General features: G+C 48.0%; 1 protein-coding gene across 3 annotated transcripts in view; it reads left to right on the top strand.

The window, feature by feature from the left end:
- The window catches only part of Taf1b (TATA-box binding protein associated factor, RNA polymerase I subunit B), a 65,205-nt gene extending 54,095 nt beyond the window's left edge, over positions 1 to 11,110 (top strand). For 2 of the 3 annotated variants that reach the window (XM_059248228.1, XM_059248230.1), the window contains 6 exons: positions 1,100 to 1,277; positions 1,814 to 1,860; positions 4,156 to 4,246; positions 8,709 to 8,779; positions 9,291 to 9,513; positions 10,708 to 11,110. In XM_059248228.1, the coding sequence (XP_059104211.1) occupies positions 1,100 to 1,277; positions 1,814 to 1,860; positions 4,156 to 4,246; positions 8,709 to 8,779; positions 9,291 to 9,513; positions 10,708 to 10,909 (812 nt within the window). In that variant the 3' untranslated portion in view covers positions 10,910 to 11,110. The remainder of the gene's footprint in view (positions 1 to 1,099; positions 1,278 to 1,813; positions 1,861 to 4,155; positions 4,247 to 8,708; positions 8,780 to 9,290; positions 9,514 to 10,707) is intronic. The other variant, XM_059248229.1, reaches the window with a different exon arrangement.
- The last annotated feature ends 1,016 nt before the right edge of the window (positions 11,111 to 12,126 follow it).

Raw genomic sequence — 12,126 nt, 5'->3', positions numbered from 1 at the left:
TTAGTCCACGTCACATTCATAACTAGAAGACAGTGTCGTGGCTCAGGTCGGGTAAGGCGTCTGAGGTCACACAAACCTAGTAAGGGGTCGGGTTCCACAGTCCGCTTTTCCCCTGTGCCGTCTGCTCTGTGCAGGGAGTGAGGTCAGTGGACAGAGACCCGTGTCGATTCTGTGAGCTCCTACATGCTTCTCTTCAGAGGCTGTTTACTTCAGTTAGGAGGGCTGTGGTGCACCTGTTATATGTAGGTTAGTGAGGAGTTTGCTTAGTAACTGGGAACTTTCAGAGGATCTCATCTGTATAACCACATTTAATCTCACTTTATTCTCTCATAACCCACTTCACAAATGAGGCTGTGGCTGGGTCTGGTGGTTCGTGCCTGTAATCCCAATCCTAAACTACAAAGCCAAACCCTGTCCTTTAAGAAAAAAAAAAAGGTGAGGAAGCTGAGGCTGTGTGACTCTGATCATGTGGCTCCTGATTGGGAAGGTCCTAGGGTTTCAGGTTTTAAGTCTCATGTTATGTGGCTTTCATGCTGTCGATACGGCCTGTGCTGAATCACAGCATATAGCTGAGAGCTTGTGAGCCTCCACGGCTCACCATGGCACCCAACAGCCATATGCTGCCTGGAGGTCCGTTCCTCACACACAGGTAAGTGTCCCCTGCTGTAGAGACACAGGCAAGGCACATGTATGGGGCAGCACAAAGCTGGTACGTACCTGTCTGCTATGAGACCCAAATGTGCCCCACGCATAAATGTTTCAGGAAGTCAAGTAGGTCTTGCCAGGATTCACCCATTGCTATTTCTACACTGGCCTCATCTTTTAGTATTTTATCAAATATTGCTCTCCAAATTCCTGCATGGCATCATGTTTTAAATAAAAGGTTTCTGGGTAAGGTGTTGCAAGCCTATAATCCCAGCCTCCATTCCAGAGACTAAGGCATTAGAGTCATTGAGTTTGAGGCCAATCTGAGTTATATAGCAAGCTCCTGCCTTACTAACAAAGCAGATGTGTACAGATAGTTCATGAACATGCACGTTACTGTGGCCTGCTGAGCCAGGTAATGTAACCTGTGTTTGACGGTTTTGTTTTCCAACAGACGAAATGCACAGCTTAACCTGCCAAGTGGTGAAGATGACTGGAATCGGAGAAGTTGATTTTCTGACGTTTGATCCTATAGCTAAAAAGAAAAGGACAGTTAGATACGATGTGCAGGCTGTGGCTGTCATCGTGGTCGCGTTGAAACTGCTCTTTTTGCTGGATGACAAGTTAGAGTGGTGAGCCCATGGCAGGTGGCTCTTTGTCACACTGACACCATTGCTTCTGCTAGTGACCCGATTGCGGGAACCCTGTGTTTCCTCCGCAGACTGTGGAGTCCGGTGTGCTGTGGCCACAGGCGGCCGGCCGGTCATGCCTGGTTCTGGGCTAGCAGCATTTCTCATCACCCCACACAGTTCTGATTTTTAAAACATCACATTATAAAGAACAATCTGGCACCGTATCAGGATGCCTTTAGGCCCCTGGCAGCACATCTCTCAGTTCACCCTCTTAGAAGTCCCAAGGATTGAAGGTCTCTGTCTTCTGCCAGGACAGTGACAGCCTCTCCAGCTTAGTGCTCTCTCCTCAGAAGTCAGCATTAGCTGTCCAAGCTGGGTGTGGCAGGGCACTCCTTTAATCCCAGCATTTAGGAGACAGAGACAGGCCTACACAGAGTTACACAGTGAGACCCTGTCTCAGAAAACCAAAATAAAGTAAAAAATGAAGTGTCCAGCCACATGCCATCCAAAGACGTCGCCTTGTGTCTCGTCTCCAGGTCTTACTCTGGTCTTGCTGAAGCGTATAACGAAAAACACAGAGAAGGTACGTGCATTTTGTGTCGGTCAGATTCAGAGTGGTTGTGAACGATGTGAGGACAGTGATGGACAGTCACACACACGCGTGTCCGTGTGTGCACTGGGCCTTGTGCTGTGCTTTCCGTCTGTAGAGCTCGCTGTGTTGTCTGTGGCTGCCAAGAAACGTGGGTGGTTTCTCTTGGGTCAGGACTCATCTGTTGTTAATTCTTGCTCGCTAGCCAGACCAGACCAGACCAGGAGCTTCTGCAGCAGCTTGGTTTCCGAGGTGCTTACCTTCGTATCCCCACAGCCCTCAGCCTCGCTCGGCAAGCGCCTCTCCATTCTCCCGTGAGGAGCAGCGTTATAGCACTCTTCTTCGGCCTGCTCCCCAGACCCCCTCACTGCACACCCACTCACTCCACACCCACTCACTCCACACCCACTCATCCACACCCACTCACTGCACACCCACTCACTCCACACCCACTCATCCACACCCACACACTGCACACCCACTCACTCCACACCCACTCATCCACACCCACACACTGCACACCCACTCACTCCACACCCACTCACTGCACACCCACTCATCCACACCCCCTCACTGCACACCCACTCACTCCACACCCCCTCACTGCACACCCACTCATCCACACCCCCTCACTGCACACCCACTCACTCCACACCCACTCATCCACACCCACACACTGCACACCCACTCACTCCACACCCACTCACTGCACACCCACTCATCCACACCCCCTCACTGCACACCCACTCACTCCACACCCACTCATCCACACCCACTCACTGCACACCCACTCACTCCACACCCTCTCACTCCACACCCACTCATCCACATCCACTCACTCCACACCCACTCACTGCACACCCACTCACTCTGCACCCCCACCCTTTTCCAGAGCCCGAGTTGATCCTGCCTACCACCATAGCTGCTGGCCAGACTCCCCCAGGATACTTAGCACATGGAATTATAACTGATGGCCTGAGTCTTATCTGTCCCTGCTAGACTGCCACTGTTTATAAACCCTTAGATGATTGGCTGGTGTGCACTTTGTAAGTGATAGACAGACAGACAGCTACTGTGGATTGAATGCAGGGTTTCATGCGTGGCTTGGCCAGCTCTTAGGCTGAACTGTACCCCTGCCTCTTTTTGCTTTTTTATTTTAAGACAAAGTCTGGCTAAACTGCCCATAGTTGGTTTATGTCGCTTTGTACGTGATTTATGATCCCCCTGCTTCAGCCTCCCAAGTAACTGGGTTACAGTCCAGTGCTGCCAGGTTCAGTTCATACTTGCTTTTTGAGAGTTTATCTTTGATGTGGAACAGAGTTACTAGCCCAAGAATGACTCAGTGCAGTTTTGTGTCTATATGAATACTTAAATTCAGGTGTGGCTTCTGTTTGTAGAAAGATTTTTGGTCATTAGTTTTAGGAGTTTGAGTTTAATACTCTCAGTTCATGCATTTTCCATTATATATGTGAAGTGAGACACTTCTTCCTGTCCAGTGCTCACAGTAACACGTACATAGGGTTGAACTAGACATTGTCTGATGCTCCTTCACTGCTAGAGGTGATGGCCAGTTATGTCGATGTGGCTAAGAGAGCGCTTTGACTTTCCCATCAACAGCACAAGGCTTGTGTATGTGCTCTCCACTGCCCTGGGTACCGCCCCTCTGTCCCCTTCACCCCTGCGTCCCCTTCACTCCTGTCTCGTGAGGAGCCTGGGGACCGAGAACTTGAGTTGACTCAACTCTCAGCTGTCCTCGGCCCTTCCGGTCCTTTGGGTGGCCTCCTCTCTGCTGTACGGCCTATGCGGCTGCACTGTTTGCTGAGACTGGCCAGTTGGAAAGATTTGTGTAGCAGCCTTCTCCAGGAGGCAGCAGAAAGCCTTTGAAGCCTAGGAGAAACTAAAAAGATTTCAGGATGGTCTCGTGGGGAGAGGGACAGGTGGCATGGAGCGCCAGTGTGGAGACTGTGGCTCTCTCCTGCTCTCCAAGAGCTGTCATGGGAATGTTGTACTTAGGAGTAACCTCAGGCCGGGCAGTGGTGGCGCACGCCTTTAATCCCAGCACTTGGGAGGCAGAGGCAGGCGGATCTTTGTGAGTTCGAGGCCAGCCTGGCCTACAGAGCGAGGTCCAGGAAAAGCGCAAAGCTACACAGAGAAACCCTGTCTCGGAAAACCTAAAAAAGAAAAAAAAAAAAAAAAGAAAGAAAGGAAGAAAGGAGTAACCTCAGGTGTGATAATGTGTTACTGTGATGGATGGATTCCACTACTAAGCACGGATTTCATCTCTTTCAGACAAGCCGCAGTTTGAGTTCAGAAAATGGTACCAAGTTATGAAGAAAACTTTTGATGAGAAAAGACGAAAATGGGAAGAAGCGAGGGCCAAGTATGTCCCCCACCTCTGCTTCTCCTGCCCGTGTCCCTGACCTCTGCCTCACCTGTCCCGTGTCCCCCACCTCTGCCTCACCTGCCCCGTGTCCACCTCTGCCTCACCTGTCCCGTGTCCCCCACCTCTGCCTCACCTGCCCCGTGTCCACCTCTGCCTCACCTGCCCCGTGTCCCCCACCTCTGCCTCACCTGCCCCGTGTCCACCTCTGCCTCACCTGCCCCGTGTCCCCCACCTCTGCCTCACCTGCCCCGTGTCCCCCACCTCTGCCTCACCTGCCCCGTGTCCCCCACCTCTGCCTCACCTGCCCCGTGTCCCCCACCTCTGCCTCACCTGCCCCGTGTCCCCCACCTCTGCCTCACCTGCCCCATGTCCACCTCTGCCTCACCTGCCCCGTGTCCCCCGCCTCTGCCTCACCTGCCCCGTGTCCCCCACCTCTGCCTCACCTGCCCCATGTCCACCTCTGCCTCACCTGCCCCGTGTCCCCCCCCTCTGCCTCACCTGCCCCGTGTCCACCTCAGTCCCTGCCTGTCCCATCTTTTGGGCATGTGGCCTGGGGTGGCAGGAATGCCTCCTTGATTGTGGTGGTAGCCACTTGTCTAGGTCTTCATTATCAGTGCACAAGAAATACCCATCTAGACCCAACTCCTAAGGAAAGCTTAGTAATGGGTGTTCCTGAGGACCTGACCGTATGGGGTCCTTGTTACACTTGTCACTTAAGAAAATAAATGATAATTTTAAGAAGACGTCTTAGAGAATCACACTCACCATAGAGCTAAATGACCAGCTCACTGTTGTGTTGTTTTTGTTTGTTTCAAGACAGGGTTTCTCCGTGTTGCTCTGCTGTCCTAGATCTCGCTCTGTAGCCCAGGCTGGCCTTGAACTCACAGAGATGTGCCTGCCTCTGCCTGCTGAGTGCTGGGATCAAAGGCACGCACCACCATGCCCAGCTAATTTGAATTTTTTTACTCTTTGAGAAAAATCTCAGTTCTTAAATTGGGTCAAGTGATATTTGTTACTTAATCCTAACATTACTAAAACAGTCTATGTGTACATATGTTTTTTTAGAAACATAAATATTTATTTGTAACAAAGGAATTTACGTACAGTGTTGAAAATCTACAACTTCTTGTTTTATTGACGTTTGCACTTCACCTTTTTAAACAGCCATTTCTAATCATTATTTTATACTGATATAGATATGTAAATACAACATTGAGTTCAGTGGTCCTTCAGCATTTTCCACTTAATTTTTTTTTTGTTTTGTTTTGTTTTTTTGTTTTTTTGTTTTTTGTTTTTTGTTTTTCGAGACAGGGTTTCTCCGTGTAGCTTTGCGCCTCTCCTGGAACTCACTTGGTAGCCCAGGCTGGCCTCGAACTCACAGAGATCCACCTGGCTCTGCCTCCCGAGTGCTGGGATTAAAGGCGTGCGCCACCACCGCCCAGCAATTTTTTTTTTTTTTTAACATAAAAACAGGTTATAGCCGGGCAGTGGTGGCACATGCCTTTAATCCCAGCACTCAGGAGGCAGAGGCAGGTAGATGTCTGTGAGTTCAAGGCCACCCTGGGCTACAGAGTGAGTTCCAGGAAAGGCACAAAGCTACACAGAGAAACCCTGTCTCAAAAAACCAAAAACAAACAAACAAAAAAAACCAGGTTATAATTCCAAAGTCCAGAGTTATTTGAAACTGGAAAATATTTTCTCTGTAGAAAATGGTAAAAATGATAACATTTCCCAATAAGCCTTTTTAAGCCAAATAATAGCTGAATTATACATATAAATATTGATTAGATTCTGGGATACAGAAGAAGCCTATCTTCATCTGTTCAGAGAGCGATGTTTTACTTAAGTTGTGTAAGTGAGATTCCCATTCATATTCCCCTTCACTGTTTGATTTACAGCAGACATTTTTCTATAGGCTGATCCATATTCCAAAAAGATTTTAGCCTCCCCTCCTGAAAGTACAGCCAGCATATCCTTTCATTAGCTTGATACAGTACAAATTCTTATTCTAATAGTGAAATGTTTCACTAAAGCTTGCCCAGTGATTGGGCAAAACCAAAACTTGTCGGGCAGTGGTGGCGCATGGCTTTAATCCCAGCACTCGGGAGGCAGAGCCAGGCGGATCTCTGTGAGTTCGAGGCCAGCCTGGGCTACCAAGTGAGTTCCAGGAAAGGCGCAAAGCTACACAGAGAAACCCTGTCTCAAAAAACCAAAAAAAACCAAAAAAACAAAAAAAAAAAACAAAAAAAACAAAAAAAACAAAACAAAACCCACAGTCATCCTAGGGTCCCTCCTGCTAGGTAGCCTCCCTGGATCTGTGGGTTGCAGTTTGATTGTCCTTTGCTTTATATCTAGTATCCACTTATGAGTGAGTACATACCATGCTTGTCCTTCTGAGTCTGAGTTACCTCACTCAGGATGATATTTTCTAGTTCCATCCAAGTTTCATGATGTACCACATTTTCTTAATCAATTCTTCAGTCGACGGGCATCTAGGTTGTTTCCAGGTTCTGGCTATTATGAATAGTGCTGCTGTGAACATAGTTGAGCATGTATCTTTGTGGTATGATTGAGCATTCCTTGGGTATATGCCCAAGAGTGGTATGGCTGGGTCTTGAGGTAGATCGATTGCCAGTTTTCTGAGAAACCGCCATACTGATTTCCATGGTGGTTATACAAGTTTGCACTCCCACCAACAGTAGAGGAGTGTTCCCCTTGCTCCACATCCTCTCCAACATAGACTGTCATTAGTGTTTTTGATCATAGTCATTCTGACAGGTGTAAGGTGATATCTCAGAGTCGTTTTGATTTGCATTTCTCTGATGACTAAGGATGTTGAGCATTTCTTTAATACATATGTTTTCTTAACTAACACTTAAGAATGAGGGGAGTTTTATAGGTAAATGGAGACATTTGTGTTTCTGGCTTTCTGCTCCTTAGTGTCTTTTCCAGAAAGTTCTGGTTGTTTCATGAGTACCTCTGAGCCAGGCACTTGGCCAAGAACTGGATATGCCACACCTAATGACTGCATAGGGTTTGTACAGTATAATTTGGTGGTTGTTTTTCTTGTTATTAAGACAGAATTTCATGTAACCCTGATTGGCCTCAAATTCACCATGTAGCTCAGGCTAGTCTTGAACTCCTAATTCTTCTACCTCTTGAGTATTGAGATTAGAGGGCTCTACCACCACTCCTGGCAGCACATTGCAAAACATATTATCTTTTTTTGTTTTTGTTTTGAGACGGTCTCACCACATAGTCCTGGCTGGTGTGGAACTCACCTCACCTCTACATTCTGAGCACTGGGATTAAAGGTGTGTGCAACCACCCTGCAGGCCTTGCAAATATGATGCAGATTACTCTTATAACAGCCCTGTAAGAGTAGGAAACAGGGTACAGATGCTAAATGTGTTTGTTGGCTTATTTATTCACCTATTCCATATTAACAAACACTTAAGTTGAATGCCTACTGTGAGCCCTAGAGGGCACAAAGGAGACGAGCCAGCCTCTGCCTTCCAGAACTTCCAGGGTCACTCGGGCTGCTGGACACTTGCAGAAGCAGACCAGACCCTCTGACCTCTGCTCTTATGGTGTCTTTATTTTTTTAGTGGCCTGCATCAGGGTGAATTTTTTTTATTGCAGTTTCTGGAAGTCTCCTACTTTAGGAAGCACAGGGAGGATGGACAGGAACTTAGAAACGTATCGATATCTGGTCTCACACCAGCAGCCCCTCCTGGGCAGTTTACTAACTGCCTGGACCAGAATTGGTTATGTCACTGTTCATTTGTGGTCACCAGTCACCTAAAGGAATGTAGATAGCACTACACTGTTCATATGTGGTCACCAGCACATACTAAAGGAATGTAGCCTATGCCCTGGGGTGGGGGTGGGGACCCTGTGGACCAGCTCAGCCCAGCACCCCTCTGCAATGAACACACCTGACTGGCCTTCCCTAGACAAGATCAGATTGCCTTGGCGAAGGGATGTTCTTAGGTCTGGCGTGCTAGAATTTGGATCCTTCCTTCTCACCAGGAAGAGGGTAGATTTCCTGGCACTGTGTGCCAGAGAGACTGGCACTGTCTATTTTGTATGAGTTTTCAAAATCAGATTTCTAAGGGCAGCCCTCCGTGATGAGCATTGGGGCGGAGGCAGGAGAACAGTAGTGAGGGTAAATAGCAAGGGAGTGTGTGGTGATGGAAATGTCTCTCCTGTATTCTGTATAATGGCTCCTGAAGGGTCCTTGTCTCCTACAAGGAGCATGACACTGGCCTGCTCTCACTGCCCGGTTCTCACTGCCAGGCTCTCACTGCCAGGCTCTCATGGGCGCTTCTGGATGGAAGCGCTGAGAGGCTGCAGACAAATGCCCAGAGCTCCTGAGCTCCGGGTCCTGCCTCCGTCTCTGGACTGGGTCTGGGCAGTCACCTCCCATTCTGCTCCACTTCTTTCCTGCCTTGTGTAGATATTCTTGGAAAACCGAAAGACCAATCTACCGGTCGCACATCGACAAGTCAGTCGCCTATAAGAGAAGAGGTGAGTGTGCTGGGTTCCCTGTGTACCAGGTGGCAGTACAGTTGGGAGCCCCAACCGTGTGCACATGGAAAGCCGGTGCATGAGCACGCTTCCCACTCGATGGGGATGTTCTCATGTCTGTCTCCTTCAAAGGAGACACCACATAGAAATCCACCTGTCTGCCTCTTCACAGCTGAGCTTAAGGGCCCAGCAGAATCTGAGATCATCCGTTTCTGTGACTGTGAGAGCTCTGTTGGGAAGCTTGCCCTGAGATCGTCTGGTGCTCTTTCTAAATCATTGTTAAGTAACTTCCTGAGGCCTCTCATGCAGCTCCAGCCTCACCTAATGCTACCCGCATGGTTTTGCAGTTATGAAACCAGCTGGTGTGAGTGTGCACTCAGGAGGCGGCTCCGGGGTTGGAGGCCAGATTGCCCCACCCCCACCCCAGAGGCTAAGAAACCAACACAAGTCCATTCTTACGAACTCCAGGCTTTCTTGTGAATTGACGTTTGCTTCTGCCTTCCATCTGCAGAAATGGTGAAGAATCTTCAAAAGCAGTTTAGTGCCCTGGTTGGTTCCATGCCTGTGGTGGAAAAGAAGGGCCTTTCCAGTTTTCAGTTCAACTGGACTGAGGAGGGCACTGATCACCCTTGTTTCCATGGCCATGGCCTCCAGGGACTCCTGATAAAGAAAGGCCAGTCCTTGATAACCAAGAACTCGCTGTATTGGCTCAGTACCCAGAGATTCTGCAAAAGGTACGCATGTTTTCAAAACTCCAGAAACTTGAGGCGTGATGAGATCTCCAGCTCTGCCTGAAGAGTGTTCCCTTCTTCTTTGAGGTTCTTATATACTCGTGCCATTTCCTACCTCCCCTTCTTCCTTCCAGACCTGTCCAAAACCCCTCCTTGCTGTCTTTCAGATTCACTGCCTTGCCCTTCTTTCATTGTTACATACATGTATGTGTGTGTGTGTGTGTGTGTGTGTGTGTGTGTGTGTGTATAATACATAAACACACCCTGCTCAGTCGTTAGAGTGTTCCTTATAGGTGCGTTTTCAGGCTGACCGTTGGCTGTTGGATAACCGATGGGTGTGCCCTTCGCTGGGGAAGACTGTTTCTCCTGTTCTCAGCGTTCCTTAGTTGTCTGTCGTTCTTGGTGTCGAGGCCTCATGGGCTCCTCTCCTCCCCATCCACTTTGGCATGTCTGTTGTCCTTGTTCAGCTTGAGTTTAGGCCGTCATGTTTGTGAGACTTTGTGGGTGTAGCTTCTGACGTTAGGAGACACACCTCATAGCAAACTCCTGGTCTTCCGTCTTACAGTCTCCCCGCCCCTCCTCTGCTGTGCGCCCTGAGCCTGAGGGGCAGGAGCGCTTTGTAGATGTGTCCATTAGGACTGGGCTCCGCACCTCTGCAATTTGATTGGTTGTGATTGTCTGGACTGGCCCCCATCTACTGCAAAGAGAAGTTTCCTCAATGAGGATGTGGGTGACACTTACTGTGGATGTAAGGATGGACACAGAGTGTAGTTAGTGCTGGTTTAGTAAAGTGGTGATTGTCGGTTTCTCATTCCTTAAAAAACAAACAAAAACCCCTCAGGAGTTTAGGGCACACATACACATGGGTCACACTGCTCAGAATGATGGCCAAGGGATGTGTGTTTACTTGTCTCTAAACATGACTACAGGCTAGACAAACCTTTCAGAAATCAAGATTGTTACAGCGAGCCCCCTCCCGTCTCCAGCTTAGCAATCATGGACACTGTGAAGAGTTTTCTCTTTCTATAATTAAGGAGCCTCAGCAAATTTTCCAAGCTTTCCTCCTAAATACAATCCTAAATACTGTTTTAACCATATCTACTGGCAAAGGGATTTGGGAGGTGATTAGTGGATGGATGCCAGAGTTTCTGAATTACTATTTAAAGATAATTTACCTTTTTTTCCTTCCCATTCTAGCTACTGCAAACATGTGACAACCTATGAAGAATCAAATTTTTCTCTGAGTTACCAGTTTATACTAAGCATCTTCTCGTTCTTACTAAGAGTAAAGACCTCTGTTCTCCATGAAGAAGTGAGCTTAATTGAAAAGAAACTTTTTGAAAAAAAGTACAATGAATTAAAAAAGAGATCAAGACCCAAGAAAGTAAGAAGACACTGAGAACCATACAGGTGCTTGCTTGGAAGGGTGCGCTATAGGATAGCGTCGGATCTTAGTGCCACGTTCCAGGGAATTGTGGGAAATACACTATTGTACACACATACATATTGACATGTGTCTTTATATGCATTGTAAAATAGATGAACTTTGAATTTTTTTCATAAAAGCTTTTTTCAGAAAATTAAAACATTATGTAAATGACCCCCGAACACTTGTATTCATTGGATTTTAAAGCTCAACTTTCTTTTTCTAAGATGAGAACACTAGCTATGTAGGGCAGATCTAGAACTCAATGTGCAGCTCAGGCTAGCCTGGAACTCACTATTGTAGCCCAGGCTGGCCTCAGTGCATTTCCATTTTGAATCAGGGATTATAAGTCTGCACGAATGTGATTGGCTTTGATTTTACTTCTTACATTAGATTATTCCTTACTCTTTGTAAAGTGAATCCCATACAGATCAAAGATCTAGACAACATAAGCATTCACTTCCTCATATGTGTAAGGATTCTAAGAAAACAGTATGGATGCTTCAATTCCTGGGATTGGGGAAGACCTGAGCCTATCTCAAACCCGGAAGCCTAAAGAAAAGATGAGCAGCATCACCATGACAAACAGCAAACTGGGGTGACGTATCTGAGCGTACACCGGGCAGAGGAACAGCATTTAATGTAGCAATGGTGCTGGCAGAGCAGCAGGTAAAGGACTAGGGAAATTCAAAGGCCGCGCTGAAAAGACATGATGCCCCCCCTCACTCACAGGGAAGAAATACGGATGAAATGCTCTTCTCCACACAGTAGACCGGCAGGTGTTTTAAAGAGGTGTGACACGCGGCCAGACCGTTGAAAGTTATTTTGCAGCAAACGCTGAGAACTGCCGTGTTCTGGTCACGAGCTGGGCACCAGGGGCACAGCATTGTACAAGCGGCTGCTTTAAGGCTCATCTGATGCAGTGAGCGGATAGTAGTCTGTCGTACGGGAATGAAACCAAGCAGGAACAAGTGGGGGGACTGGCGAGTGATAAGAAGGAGTACTCTACAGAGCACAGTTGAGGGACCTTCCAGAGAGGCGACACTGGAACAGAGAACAACTTGCATGAAGAACAGCAGAGGGAACAGGCTGTGTCACCTCATTCATCACAGAGGGACCCAGAACAGCGGCTGACAGACTCAAGAGCGGCCAGCTCCTGGGGGTGTCGGGTGACAGATGGGCGAGAGTGC

This window comes from Peromyscus eremicus, chromosome 22 (assembly GCF_949786415.1).
Source record: "Peromyscus eremicus chromosome 22, PerEre_H2_v1, whole genome shotgun sequence".
In the NCBI taxonomy this organism is placed as follows: Eukaryota; Metazoa; Chordata; class Mammalia; order Rodentia; family Cricetidae; genus Peromyscus; species Peromyscus eremicus.
This window is presented reverse-complemented; position numbering and strand designations above follow the sequence as displayed.